The 15675-nt window shown below is 43.3% G+C and overlaps 1 protein-coding gene across 1 annotated transcript in view; it reads left to right on the top strand.

Annotated features, from left to right (window-relative positions):
* CCDC13 (coiled-coil domain containing 13) overlaps window positions 1-15675 on the top strand; it is a 69229-nt gene that overhangs the window by 48208 nt on the left and 5346 nt on the right. The window contains exon 14 of the mRNA XM_011950964.1: window positions 12203-12357. Within this exon, the coding sequence (XP_011806354.1) occupies window positions 12203-12357 (155 nt within the window). The remainder of the gene's footprint in view (window positions 1-12202; window positions 12358-15675) is intronic.

Genomic DNA, 15675 nt, shown 5'->3' with positions numbered 1-15675 from the left:
GTATGTCTTCATGAAGATTTTGTGTCATTGTGCTAAATTCATTCTTAGGATTCTTAGGTAGGGGGAAACCTCCTTATCTGAGTATTTTTTACCAGCATCCCCACAGTTACAGACCCCATGAAAGCAAAATTTTTAACATCAAAACACTCATAATTTGACTATTTAATATTCTTCACTTCACATTGGCATTGGGTCACTTTGGTCAGACTCTTGAAATACAATGAAAATCAATTATGAAGCAAAAAGGTAAATCTTTCAAAATATTTGGAATTTCATGAGATTGATGCACATGAGTTTGGAGAACTATTAAAATCGCAGTCAGAGACATTGACAAATTAGGATCTAGCTGAGTTAGGCCCGTTAACAATTGAAGAAAATCAGTGAGACCAGAGATTGGTCAAAAGAGAATAATCAGAATACCAAAGCATCCTAGAGGTCTTGAAGCTGACAGACATCTGTAGATCCCAGGCAGGAGGAGCAGCCTCAGGTCTGGAGAGGGGTGGAGGACGAAGAAAGAGCTGGTTTTGGTGCATATTTGCAGGAAAAGCTGTAGAGCCTGCTGATAGATTGGAAGCTGAAGATGAGGAAGAAAGAGAAGGCAAGAGTGACCCCCAGGTATCTGGGCTGAGCAACTGCATGAGCAAGGATCATATTTATTGAGATATGGAAGGCACATTATGGGGGAGAAGGACAGAAATCAAGAGACTGCTTATTCCTAAAATTTTGTGGAAATTCACAATGCGGTTTGCTATTTTATATGATGTTTCGCTGTTGGTTTATTATTTCCCCTATTATAAATGGAGTTAAACAAAATGTACACATTACTGAAATTCATAACAGAAAAGTGAAACCCCTCCCCCACAGTTGCGTCAATAGCTGCTGCATATTCCTTTTTGTTTTCAGTCCAGTGGCTGCATTATATTATCCTTATATTTATTTGTTTTTAAATTTTTAATTTGTTATAAATGTTTAAATTAGATTATATATTATGCATAATCTTCTGCTACTTATTTTACTTAGTATATTGCATTCTCATGTCAGTACATATTCCTTTTATGGTTACAGAATATTTTATTGTGTAAATCCACTATTATTTATTTACCATTCTTCTATTGATGGGTTATTAGTTTCTGATTTTAAAAGACTTTATTGTGTTGTTTCCTTCTATTCTCATTTTACTTTGAGTTTTTAAAATCAGGAATAGCTACTGATTTTACCAATGCTTCTTCAGTATCTAGAGGAAGGATTACATGATTATCTCCTTTAACCTAATTCCAATGTTGAATCTTACAGCTCTAGTGTTCTTGGAACTATGTTGTGTTACTCTCTTACAATACCATTGAATTTAATTTTCTTTCTTTTTACCTCTATTTTTACTGTGGTAGGCAGAATTCTAACATTCCCACCCCCAATATACATGCTTTATAAACTTCTCATCCCTTGAGCGTGGGCAGAACCTGTGAATATGGTAGGATATTATTGCCACAATTATGTTAACTTACATGGCAAAAGGGATTTTGCAGAGCTATGTAAGGTTACTCATCAGATGACTTTGAGTTAATCAAACAGGAGACTCTCTGAGTGGGCCTGACCTAATCATATGAGTCCTTTTAGTCTGAGTCTAGCAGTCAGAGACAGAGGAAGCCAGAGTGGAAGCATCATTTTCTTACTGGCCTTGAAGACATTCTCCTGCAAACTGTTACAGGAAAGGGGGTTTTGATCCAGACCCCAAGAGAGGGTTCTTGGATCTCATGCAAGAAAGAATTCAGGGCGAGTCCACAGCACAAAGCAAAAGCAAGTTTATTAAGAAAGTAAAGGAATAGGCCGGGCGCGGTGGCTCATGCCTGTAATCCCAGCACTTTGGGAGGCCAAGACGGGCGAATCACGAGGTCAGGAGATCGAGACCATCCTGGCTAACAGGGTGAAACCCCGTGTCTACTAAAAATACAAAAAAATTAGCCAGGCGTAGTGGCGGGCGCCTGTAGTCCCAGCTACTCGGGAGGCTGAGGCAGGAGAATGGCGTGAACCCTGGGAGGTGGAACTTGCAGTGAGCTGAGATCCCGCCACTGCACTCCAGCCTGGGTGACAGAGCGAGACTCCATCTCAAAAAAAAAAAAAAAAAAAAGAAAGAAAGTAAAGGAATAAAAGAATGGCTACTCCACAGGCACAGCAGTCCCCAGGGCTGCTGGTTGTCCATTTTTATGGTTATTTCTTGATGATATGCTGAACAAGAGGTGGATTATTCATGCCTCCCCTTTCTAGACCATATAGGGTAACTTCCTGACATTGCCATGGCATCTGTAAACTGTCATGGTGCTGGTGGGAGCGTAGCAGTGAGGACAACCAGAGGTCAGTCTCATTGCCATCTTGGTTTTGGTGGGTTTCGGCCAGCTTCTTTACTGCAAACTGTTTTATCAGCAGAGTCTTTATGACCTGTATCTTGTGCCAACCTCCTATCTCATCCTGTGCTTAGAATGCCTTACCCTCTGGGAATTCAGCCCAGTAAGTTTCAGCCTTATTTTATCCAGCTCCTCTTTAAGATGGAGTTGCTCTGGTTCAAATGCCTCTGACATTTTCCCCCCATCCCTTTTATAGGAGAATCATTAATCCTTAGGGTTGCAGAAGGATGAAGATCCATCTTTTGTAACTTCTCCAGGCTGAATAGGGGCGATGATATTCCTCCCTCTTGTGTTCAGGGTAGTGGGGAGCTCAGTCAGAAAGCATCAGTATAGTGAGGGCCATTCATAACTCTTGAGTCCAACAAAATGTGGTATCTGGAAGATTAATAAGTGTTCAATTTAAGAAAACATTCAGTAAGCTCATCCTGCATTCCTCTACAAAGAGTACAACAGCAATATATTCCACAACAGTAAAGCAAGATAAGTAAAATTATCCCAAGTAAACTAAAGTAGAATGCTTTCCATGAACTGGCCAACTGTTGGAACCAAGCTGATATGGGGTTGCTAGCCAATTCTGATACATGCCCAGAATTAGAATACTGATCCAGATTTTTACATGACCCATCTCTCGTGTTTCTTCTGAGCAGCAGTTGGAGATCACTGGTTGGTTCACAGGAATAAACAAGGTCAGTTGCCCAAGGGGTTTTTATTGGCTCTATGAGTCAAATTTGATTCCTTAAAGGAAAGCACACCATTCCAATCAAAGTTTTGGTAAAATAACCAATTTCTCCAAATTGTGTCCTCTTGCGAAAGAAAACAGATTCGTATTGCACTTATGCAAATAACTGCATTGCCATAAGTTAACAATACTCACACATAGTTTCCAAATTCTGGAGAAATCAGGTAGATAGAAACAAATATGTTCCAAATTTTGTTCACAGGAGTATACTTTACTCAATTGTTAAAAGCTGTAAACAGCTGAAAAGTTTCCTTGACTCTGAAAAACAAAGCAAAGGATCAGCAACATTTTAAACAAAATTAAAAAGATGACTTTAGACTTCTACAGTTTAGTAGATGCAGTTAACTTCTGTTTGATATTCAGGAACATTTCAGCTCTCCACGAGTCCTGAAAGTTTTTTCCTCTATTCTAATGTTGCAATTTCCGAAGTTATCAGAAACTTGCATTTAAGAACATCTGTCCAAGTCCTGTAGTTGATTATAAACCACTTTCTAAAGATGATTAAAACAAGAAAACAATTGTAGATGATAAAAAGTTTCAGGACAGCCACTATTAAATCCACAATTGACTAGAAAATTTTGATTACCTCTGTGGCACACCATGATTTTATGTAATAATTATTAATAACATTCATTAAGTCCTATCAGAATTATAGGAGTTTTAAAAATAATTTTGGAACATATACCAGTAACACATTTATACAAATATTATCCAAAGAAAGCCAAGCACTATTTCATATTTGACAATGCTTTCTATATGATTTTTATACCAAATAAGCCAAATCTTACTGTTGCATTAGTGCATTATTCATGTCAAATCCAATTCTTAATAAAACCTTATAGATAAATTTATTTAATCTTAATCAGTTTGACCATAAGGTAAGATTCTTACAAACTTTGTATAACCCTTTACAAATTTTTGTTAAAGAGATCATAGGCAGGTTTTTGCTCTAAGAAAAAACCTGTTGTGCTTTTATTCTAATGTTTAATTGACGGAAAAACTGAATAATACTCCTTTAACTTTAGTCAATATGTTCACACACAGAATTTCTTTTACAATTAATTTTTCACAAACCTTCCACCATTTGCTTAAACCTTTAGTTTTATTCTAACTTAAAACAATCCTTTAACCTTTAATCAAGGCAAGAAAAATCCACATTCCCATGACTTCTTATAATTTTTCACCAAAAACACATTTCACTTTGTTTACACACCTTGCATGTAAAACTGTTTCTTCAGTAGTCTCAATTACGTGTTACAGTGGCAACTCTTAGCAACTTTTACTTTTGGTGAAAACCTTGGTAAGTTTGGGATTTTAATTATGTACTAGTATGGAGTCTAGGACAGCAAACAGAAGTGCAGATAAGGTCTGACTCTTTCCAGCGTCTAACTTCTAATGTGTCCCTGGCCTTAACCTATCTGTAAAGCAGGTAAGTCATACAGTTTATGAAGCATTTAGGAGGCCTAACAAGCTTCAAATTATACAACATTTCTTGCATTAATTTCCTTTTTTTAAGCAAGTAGTCATTTTACTTTAGGACAAGAATTTACCATGCAACATCCTTTCTTACATAAAATCTCTTTTCTTTATAATCATCTTTGCATAGCTAGGGGGCATGGCTAATTCTACATGTCCCAGGCCTTATGTAGAATCTAATGCTCCAAAGTAAGGAAATTGAACAATTTTCAAAAGTCAAAGGAGCAATTTATGATCCTAAAGAATTTAGTAAATGTAATATCTGACCTGCATAATTTAGACTAAATGTTTACATTTTTGAAGATATTTTTATTTTACCAATAATCTTTAAAATTCTCTTTATTTCCCCCAAATTACTTAAGTCATATGAAGTAAAAGACATTATATTTTTTACTTTTCTGATAAAATATTTAAGCTCTTATTATTTTCAAACCAATTAGTTAAAGCTCTTTCATGTATAAACATTACACAAACAATACATATAAATATAGACAGAAGATAAAAGACTCATCCCCTGAGCTGGAAATTGAACCCTGAACCCAGGCTGCCATTGTGAAAACAGAAAGCATAGCCACATGGTTAGAAGGTCAAGCTCCCAAGGATTTACAAGACAAGAAGGAAACCTCATCCAGTTTTTTCAAGGATCTGCAGATCTTTCAGTAACTGACCAGTTTGCTGGGCTCTCTTGAAAAGCAGGTTTATGGGTGTCCTAAGCCTGTGTTCCATCATAAGGTACCCCTCTTTATGACGGAACAATACAGAAAAACACATAAAGCACACCAGATTAGCTGCAGCTTAAGACTAGCCTCACAAATCCTTTTTCCGATTAATTAAAACTTTACAGGAGATAAACAATGACTTTTACCAATCTGCACAGAGAGAGAAAGAGGAAAGCATTGCCTGAGGCAGAGTGGGGAAGGTGAGGTGCTCCGAGAGGCCAGAGAAAGACCCACCCATTGCAGCGACACTGAAAAGTTCAGGCGGCAGCTTGTCAGTAGGGAAGGGATCTTTTCCAGCAGTCCCATCAGCTCTCAGCTTTCCCTTTTAGGGAAGAAAAAGCTCCCCATGTCCCACAGTCCTGTACGTGCCTACTCTTGTCACCCACAGCCATCCGCAAAGGGTGCAAGATAGATTAATCCAAAGAGAATAGCAGTTAACATCCCATAGTGCCAAACTCATTTTTAGCTGAAAGGGACTTTACCCAGAGGAATTTTACTGAGAGGGGACGCTAACCCCCTACAGCTTAGAAGGGACTCTAACCCTCCTAAGTTGGGCCTCTAACCCACGGTCAGTCAAGCCTCTTTGTTTTTTATTAAGAGGGGCCTCTAACCCACTTTGTCTTAGGAGAGACTCTAACTCCCCTAAGTTGGGCCTCTAACCCAATCCCATCCTTTACCCAGGTTAATGCACCCCACTTACCCAAAGTCCTCCAATCAGTGCTGAAGTCTATTTCCTTTGGGTTGGGGGTTCTCCTCAGTGTCATCCCTTCTGTGGTTCACCAGAAAGATGTTACTGGATCCCACCGCTTACCTAAAGTTAGCCTTTGGGTCGGGGTTTCCTCACTATAGTCGCTTCGGTAGTCACCAGAAAGATGTTACAGGACCCCAACACTTACCCAAAGTTAACCTTTGAGGTGGCGGTTTCCTCACTTTAGTCCCTTCAGTGGCCACCAGAAAGATGTTACAGGAAAGGGGTCCTGATCCAGACCAAAGAGAGGGTTCTTGGATCTTGTGCAAGAAAGAATTCAGGGCGAGTCCACAGCGCAAAGCAAAGGCAAGTTTATTAAGAAAGTAAAGGAGGCCAGGCGCGGTGGCTCAAGCCTGTAATCCCAGCACTTTGGGAGGCCGAGACGGGTGGATCACGAGGTCAGGAGATCGAGACCATCCTGGCTAACACGGTGAAACCCCGTCTCTACTAAAAATACAAAAACTAGCCGGGCGAGGTGGCAGGCGCCTGTAGTCCCAGCTACTCGGGAGGCTGAGGCAGGAGAATGGCGTAAACCTGGGAGGCGGAGCTTGCAGTGAGCTGAGATCTGGCCACTGCACTCCAGTCCGGGCGACAGAGCGAGACTCCGCCTCAAAAAAAAAAAAAAGAAAGTAGAGGAATAAAAGAATGGCTACTCCACAGGCACAGCAGTCCCCAGGGCTGCTGGTTACCCGTTTTTATGGTTATTTCTTGATGATTTGCTAAGCAAGGGGTGGATTATTTATGCCTCCCCTTTCTAGGCCATATAGGGTAACTTCCTGACATTGCCATGGCACCTATAAACTGTCATGGCACTGGTGGGAGTGTAGCAGTGAGGACAGCCAGAGGTCACTTTCATCACCATCTTGGTTTTGGTGGGTTTGGACCAACTTTTTTACTGTAACCTGTTTTATCAGCAGGGTCTTTATGACCTGTATCTTGTGCTGACCTCCTATCTCAATCCTGTGACTTAGAATGCCTTAACCATCTGGGAAGGCAGCCCAGTAGGTTTCAGCCTTATTTCACCCAGCTCCTCTTTCAGATGGAGTTGCTCTGGTTCTAACGCCTCTGACAAAACCACTATGCTTTGGAGAGAACAACATGGCGGTGGATGGTTGTGGTATTATGTCATAGCAACACAAAATGGATGAAGATACACCCTTAGACCCAGCTGGGTAACATACCTGAACTCTAGAATAAGGAGAAAAATCTAGGAGCTGACAGCCACCCAACTCATTAGCCAGCAAGAAAATGGAGACTGCAGTCCTGCAACTATAGGGGACTAACTTCTGCTAACAACCTGAGTGAGCTTGGAAAAGGATCCCATGCCTCAGATCAGATAGCAACTCCTTCTGACACCTTGACTTCAGCAACGTAAGACACTGACAAATTAGCTAAGCCAACCTTGGACTTTTAACCTACAGAAACTGTGAAATAATAAATCTGCGCGGTGTATGTATGTTTTAATTGTGGTAAACTATATACACCAAACATTTGTCATTTTAACCATTAAAAGTGTGCAATTCAGTGGCATTAATTACATTAACAATACTGTGCAACCATTATCACTATTTCCAAACTTTTCATAACCACAAACAGAAACTCTATTACTATTAAGCAATAGCTCCTCATACCGCACCCCCCAAGCCCAGCATCTAGTAACCTCTTTACTTTTTTTTTTTGAGATGGAGTCTTGCTCTGTTGCCCAGTCTAGAGTGCAACGGCGTGATCTCGGCTCACTGCAAGCTCCGCCTCCCGGATTCAAGCAATTCTCCTGTCTCAGCCTCATAAGTAGCTAGGACTACAGGCGCCCACCACCATGCCCAGCTAATTTTTGTATTTTTAGAAGAGATGGGGTTTTGCCATGTTGGCCAGGCTGGTCTTGAACTCCTGACCTCAGCTGATCCACCCGCCTCAGCCTCCCAAAGTGCCAGGATTACATGCACGAGCCACCACGCCCAGTCAGTAACCTCTTTTCTATGAATTTGCCTAGTCTAGATATTTTGTATAAGTGGAGTCATACAATATTTACCCTTTTGTGTCTGGCTTATTTCATTTGGCACAGTGTTTCCAAGGTTCATTCATATGGTAGCATATGTCAGAACTTCATTCCTTTTTATGGCTGAATAATATTTTATTGTGTGTATATACCACATTTTGTCTATCCATTCTTCTGTTGATGGACACTTGGATTGTTTCCACCTTTTTGGCTATTGTGAATAATGCTACAAGAACATTGCTGTACAAGTACCTGTTTGAGTCCTCGTTTTCAATTCTAGAAGTGGAATTGCTTAATCATATGGTAATTTTATGGTTAGCTTTTTTTTTTTTTTTTGAGATGGAGTCTCGCTCAGTCACCCAGGCTGGAGTGCGGTGGCACAATCTCGGCTCACTGCAAGCTCTGCCTCCCGGGTTCACGCCATTCTCCTGCCTCAGCCTCCCAAGTAGCTGGGACTACAGGCGCCCGCTGCCACGCCCAGATAATTTTTTGCATTTTTAGTAGAGACGGGGTTTCACCGTGTTAGCCAGGATGGTCTCAATCTCCTGACCTCGTGATCTGCCTGCCTTGGCCTCCCAAAGTGCTGGGATTACAGGCGTGAGCCACTGTGCCCGGTGTATGGTTAGCTTTTTAAGGAGCCACCAAACTTTTCCACAATGGCTGCACCACTTTATAGTCCCACCAGCAGTGTACAAGGGTTCTAATTTCTCTACATCCTCACCAACACTTATTATTTTCCTTTCTTTGAATTATAGCCATCCTAGTAGGTTTGAAATGATACCTCTTTGTGATTTGGATTTGCTTTTACCTAATGGCTAATGATGTTGAGCATCTATTTATGTGCTTATTGGCTATTTGTATATTTTCTTTGGAGAAACACAAATCTTTTGCCTACTTTTTAATTGGGTTGTTTGTCCTGTTGTTGAGTTGTAGGAGCTCTTTATGCTTTTTGGAAAATTTGTGTTGTTTTACGTCACCATTTGTGGTAACTTGTTATGCATCAGTACTAATACATTTACCCTAGTATTAACTGTGAAATCAAGTTTTTTATAAACTTATAGGAAGCCATCTATTTTATCTATATTGTGGAATTGTCAGAATAGCAAGAATGATTGGTTCCTTGGAGGTTAGACAAAACTTTCTTGAGAACCTGACTTGACCCGATTTTTTGTTTTTGTTTTTTTTTTGGTAGATCTTTGACAACCTTTTTTCAAATTTATATTTTCGGTCTTCTTGAAGTAATATTAGTACATCTCTTGGTTACTTACAGAATTAAACGTAATAAGGCTGATGCAGTGCCTTAACACAGTAGTCAGTACGTGGAAAGCACTCAGAAAAAGTGTTAGCTGTGCTGTTGTTATAAGATTTTTCTCCTTATCCTGGAGTTCAGGTATGTTACCCAGCTGTGTCTAAGGGTGTGTCTTAGTCCATTTTGTGTTGCTATAACAGAATACCACAGACTGAGTAATTTATAAAGAAAATAAATTTATTTCTCACAGCTCTGGAGGCTGGAAAGTCCAATATCAAGGTGCCAGCATCTGACAAGGGCCTTCTTGCAGCATCCCGTGGTGGAAGGCAGAAGGGAAATGACACGGGGAGATTTGAAGTGGGGACAAAGTTATCCTTTATCAGAAACCCACTCTCATGATAACTAACACACTCCACTACTGACCAGTGGAACTTTCTGTGATGATGGAGTTGTTCAGTATCTGCACTGACCAATACAGCTGCCATTAGCCACTTGTGGCTTTTAAGAACTTGAAATATCACTAGTGTGACTGAGGAACTGAATCTTTATACAATTTTCGTGAACTTTATTTTTTTTTCTTTGTGTCGAGACAGAGCCTCACTCTGTTGCCCAGGCCAGAGTACAGTGGTGCGATCTTGGCTCACTGCAACCTCTGCCTCCCAGGCTCAAGTGATCCTCCTACCTCCGTCTTCCAAGTAACTGAGACTGCAAGCACGTGCCACCATGCCAGGCTTATTTTTGCATTTTTTTTTTTTGTAGAGATGGGGTTTTGCCATGTTGTCTAGACTGGTCTTGAACTCCTGGGCTCAAGTGATCCACCCACCTCTGCCTCCCAAAGCACAGGAGTGAGCCATCATGCATGGCATGAACTTTAATTTTTTTTTTTTTTTTTTTTTACATGGAGTTTCGCTCTTGTTGCCCAGCTGGAGTACAATGGCACAATCTCAGCTCACTGCAACTGGCACCTCCCTGGTTCAAGCAGTTCTCCTGCCTCAGCCTCCCAAAGTAGCTGGGATTACAGGAGCATGCCACCACACCCAGCTAATTTTTTTTTTTTTTTTTTTTTTTTTTTTTTTTTGTATTTTTAGTAGAGATGGGGTTTCACCATGTTGGCCAGGCTGGTCTCGAACTTCTGACCTCAAGTGATCCACCCACCTCGGCCTCCCAGAGTGCTGGGATTACAGATGTGGGCCCCTGCGCCCAGCCCCTGAACTTTAATTGTAATAGCTACACGTGGACATGAACCTGGCAGTCGCTGTGTTGGACAGCACAGTTCTATCACGTTCTATAGTATGAATATGTTACCACTTATTTGTTTGTCCCCTGATCATGGGCCTTTAGGTTGTTTTGGGTTTTTGCTTTTGCAAATAAAATCTCGAGGGATATGCTTAAATATGTGTTAGTAGCTGTGTACTGTGTTACGATACAGCTTTTTATTAGTAGTTGTACACTGTTCAGAATTGTTGCCATTCTGTTCCTTTTGACCCTTCACCAAGGTGGAAAGATCACTTCCTCCAGTTTCGAGGCTGCCCCTCTAATTTGCAGGTGTGTATGTAACTCTTGGCTTGGGTTAGATCTCAGGGAGTTCCGGCTTCCTCACTGAACCTTTGAACCTTTAGTATCATAGAAGTCTGAAATGGCACACCTGGCCACAGGAAGGACCTAAGCCCAAGCTCCAGTGGGATTAGACAAGTGCTTCATGTGAAATAACCTTTTTAACAGGCCTGTAGAAAACAAAACGATAAGCTTAAGATAATCACGAACTCCAAGAAAAGCAAACAATTAAATGAGAAAGGACATGTGACACTGTGCATCATGGCTCTAATTGTCCTAATGTAGACAGGCTTTTGGTGTCTATGCCCTTTGCTTCCTGCTGTTATGCCTGTGAGTGCTTTATGTTACATGAAAAAGAGATTTTGCAGATATGATTATTGTTATGGACCCTAAAATGGGAAGATTATCCTGGATTATCTGGTGGGCTCAATCTAATCTTTTGAACCCTTAAAAGCAGAGAAATATCTCCATCTGGGATTATTCAGAGAGATGCTGTGGAGGAAGTAGAGAGGGTAGAGAGATTCAAAGCGTGATAAGGGTATCTAGCTGGCTTTAAAGATGGAGGGGGCAAGGTAGCTCCTAGAAGCTGAAATTGACCAACAGCCTGCAGGGAACAGGGACCTCAGTCCTTCAACTACCTGGAACTGGATTCTCTCAATACTCTGAATGGGCCTGAAAGTGGATTTTCCCCTGGAACCTCCAGATAAGAGCCCAGGTCAGCCAACCCCTTGATTTTGGCTTGTGAAACCAGAAGCAGAGAAACCCATTGAGCTTACCAGACTTCTGACTTACATAACTGTGAGATAATAGATTTGTGTTGTTTTAAGCTGCTAAATTTATGGTAATTTGTTATAGCTGTGGTAGAAAACTGATACACCACCAAATAGCAATTCATCCAAAAATGTGTAGAGGTGATTCTATTTGGTAAGGGGAGAGCACTAAAATAAAACTAAATTCTCATTTTCCATGACAGGAAGTCAAAAGATTATATTTAAACCTTTAAAAAATAGCAACATAAGCGTCTGTAGAAATATGGCAGTAAATATGAAAAGAAACAGCTAGAAGTGTTATAAGTGATTGCTTTTAGAGAGCAGGAATTGGGAATGATGGGGCTGGGAGTGGGCTGATAATTTGTAAATTTTAACCTTGGAGAGAACCATATGGCGTTTAAATGCATGTTCCTGTGTTACTGCAATGAAAATGAAGAGGTCCCATCACCACCAACATAAGATGTGCCCATCTCTCTAAGGGCCTGAGCAAGTGGGGTGGGGGCTGCCTCTGCCTACCAGGTCATGTGGCATCCCCTCCTCTCTAATCACCAGGGTGGAGGAGAGCAACTGCAAGCTCCTGGAGTCAGAGAGGAAGCTGCAGGAGGAGCGACACCGCACCGTGGTGCTGGAGCAACACCTGGAGAAGATACGCCTGGAGCCAGGGAAGGCATCGGCCTCCCAGAGAGCAGCCCCCAGGACGAAAACTGGTAGGGGCCAGGGCAGGAGTCTCAGTGCAGCGGGTGGGGCAGTGTTGCTGCTAATAGAGGAGCCAGGCAGCTGCACTGTTCAGCCCGTCAGCGAGTGTGTGAGCGTGTGGGAGGCAGAGCCTCCATCAGGGTGGGTGGAGCTCTGCCTGCCCCCGCTGCGGGGTGTCCTTTTCCCTGGGCCTCCCGTTCAGAAGCAGGAGCCCCAGAGCTCCACTGGCTCGTGTGGCCCTGGCCTTCCCACCTCTAAGCCCTCAGCATGAGGTGGCAGTGCTGAATGCCTCCAGCCACCACCTCCTCTGGACCCCCACCCCAGCCCTCAGCCCTCTATCCTGAGCTGACTTCATTAAAAGTGATCATGAGGCACAGCTGGTCTACTGGGGCAGCCCAAGCCGCAGTGACTGAAGCAGGGGAGGAGTCCCTTTCTGCCTCCTGCAGCGGTCAAGTTGATATAAGCAGGAAGTAGCCTCACCAGAGGTTTGGGGACCCAAGCTCCGTCTGTTTTGTGGCTCCACTGTTCTCAACATGCAGCTTCCATCTCCTGGTCTACAATGACTGCCTGAGCTTTCCCATCAGCAGCAGGAAGGGGAGAAGGGAAGGAGACAAACTTCTCCTTACCTTTTACGGTTGCATGTGTCACTTCTGCTCTCATCCCACCAGCCAGATCCCAGACAGTTGGGCATAGCCAGGTGCAGAGGGAAGCTGGGAAATGCTGTCCTTAACTGAAAGGTCTATCACTCTAACACAGTGGTTCCCAAGGTGCAGTGTTCAGACCAGCAGCATCAGCATCTTGTGGGGCTGGGGCAAGCTAGAGGATGCCAGAGCCAGAAGCCACTTCTGGGATGGCTGACTCCCAGGGAGGAAGGGTCTCCAGTGTGGAGGGGCTGGGCCTGCCTCCCTTGGACCTCCCATCCCACCCATCCCAGCACCCTCTAGGCTCTGGAGTGGAGTTGCTGCTGCCCCCACTGCACCCTCTCTCAACATCCCAGTAGCCTGCCAACCCCTCCCCAGCCAAGGGTGGTCAGACCCCTGGTCTCAGTGCTCAGCCCAGATGAGGTCAGAATGTTTCCGAAGGGTATGCCAGAAGTAGGGCACAAAGAGTGGGTTGAGGCCACCTGCTTTCTCTTCTCCCACCAGCGGGGCCAGGAGCTTCTGAGAATCCAGGCTGAGAAGGAAGAGTCCCTGGGGCTTAGCCTTGTTGACCCTCCTAGACTCTCAGGAATATGTTCCCTAGGAGTGTGGCTTCTCCAGGCTGGGGCTTACTTCCTGCAGGGCAGCAGGACTTCCAACCAGGGAGAGCTAAGTCACAGCAGGCAAGTCACTTTGTTCCCTGCTGGACAGTGAGGGCAGCTGCCTGAGGGAAAGTGTCCAGGTGGCCTCTGCTGCCTACTGGCCTGTAACATGAGCAAAATCCTGCCCCTCTGGTGAACAGAGCCCCACCTGCCCGCCTCCCCCTGGCCCATCTGTAAAACGAGGAGGCTGGATTTACAATTCAGTCCCCCATGGCATCTCACTCCACTTGGGGGGAGCTAGACATCTGAGCAGAGATGGAGGAACGGGGAGGGGATGTGGCCTGCAGATCCCCGAGGGAAGAACAAGTGTTGGTGCGTGGAAACTTAGCTGGAGGCTTGGAGGACGAGCCCGGAGACAGGGAGGCTGGAGTGGTCCGATCACACAGGGCCCTGAGGGCCAAATAGAATTCACTGAGGCTGCCAAGGCTCTAGCGGCAGAAACGATTATCCCTTTTTTTCAGCTAAGGAAACCAGCTCAGAGAGGGTGATTGTTTGCCCGAGGCCTCTCAGCAGAGGGTGAAAGCCAGGTCTGCTGATGCCAACTGATTTACTGTGGGTCACGCCACCTCTGAGGGCCTTTTCAGCACCAAGGTTTTCTGATGCTGTGATTTTGATTTTGCCCAAGTTCGCCACCAGTTGAGCTTTGTCTCTTTTTTTTTTTTTTTTTTTTTTGTATTTTTAGTAGAGATGGGGTTTCACCATGTTGGCCAGGCTGGTCTCGAACTTCTGACCTCAAGTGATCCACCCACCTCGGCCTCCCAGAGTGCTGGGATTACAGATGTGGGCCCCTGCGCCCAGCCCCTGAACTTTAATTGTAATAGCTACACGTGGACATGAACCTGGCAGTCGCTGTGTTGGACAGCACAGTTCTATCACGTTCTATAGTATGAATATGTTACCACTTATTTGTTTGTCCCCTGATCATGGGCCTTTAGGTTGTTTTGGGTTTTTGCTTTTGCAAATAAAATCTCGAGGGATATGCTTAAATATGTGTTAGTAGCTGTGTACTGTGTTACGATACAGCTTTTTATTAGTAGTTGTACACTGTTCAGAATTGTTGCCATTCTGTTCCTTTTGACCCTTCACCAAGGTGGAAAGATCACTTCCTCCAGTTTCGAGGCTGCCCCTCTAATTTGCAGGTGTGTATGTAACTCTTGGCTTGGGTTAGATCTCAGGGAGTTCCGGCTTCCTCACTGAACCTTTGAACCTTTAGTATCATAGAAGTCTGAAATGGCACACCTGGCCACAGGAAGGACCTAAGCCCAAGCTCCAGTGGGATTAGACAAGTGCTTCATGTGAAATAACCTTTTTAACAGGCCTGTAGAAAACAAAACGATAAGCTTAAGATAATCACGAACTCCAAGAAAAGCAAACAATTAAATGAGAAAGGACATGTGACACTGTGCATCATGGCTCTAATTGTCCTAATGTAGACAGGCTTTTGGTGTCTATGCCCTTTGCTTCCTGCTGTTATGCCTGTGAGTGCTTTATGTTACATGAAAAAGAGATTTTGCAGATATGATTATTGTTATGGACCCTAAAATGGGAAGATTATCCTGGATTATCTGGTGGGCTCAATCTAATCTTTTGAACCCTTAAAAGCAGAGAAATATCTCCATCTGGGATTATTCAGAGAGATGCTGTGGAGGAAGTAGAGAGGGTAGAGAGATTCAAAGCGTGATAAGGGTATCTAGCTGGCTTTAAAGATGGAGGGGGCAAGGTAGCTCCTAGAAGCTGAAATTGACCAACAGCCTGCAGGGAACAGGGACCTCAGTCCTTCAACTACCTGGAACTGGATTCTCTCAATACTCTGAATGGGCCTGAAAGTGGATTTTCCCCTGGAACCTCCAGATAAGAGCCCAGGTCAGCCAACCCCTTGATTTTGGCTTGTGAAACCAGAAGCAGAGAAACCCATTGAGCTTACCAGACTTCTGACTTACATAACTGTGAGATAATAGATTTGTGTTGTTTTAAGCTGCTAAATTTATGGTAATTTGTTATAGCTGTGGTAGAAAACTGATACACCACC

Source organism: Colobus angolensis, unplaced genomic scaffold, assembly GCF_000951035.1.
Source record: "Colobus angolensis palliatus isolate OR3802 unplaced genomic scaffold, Cang.pa_1.0 Scaffold311, whole genome shotgun sequence".
Classification (NCBI taxonomy): Eukaryota; Metazoa; Chordata; class Mammalia; order Primates; family Cercopithecidae; genus Colobus; species Colobus angolensis.
Note: the sequence above shows the minus strand (reverse complement) of the source record. Positions and strands in the feature narration are given on the sequence as shown.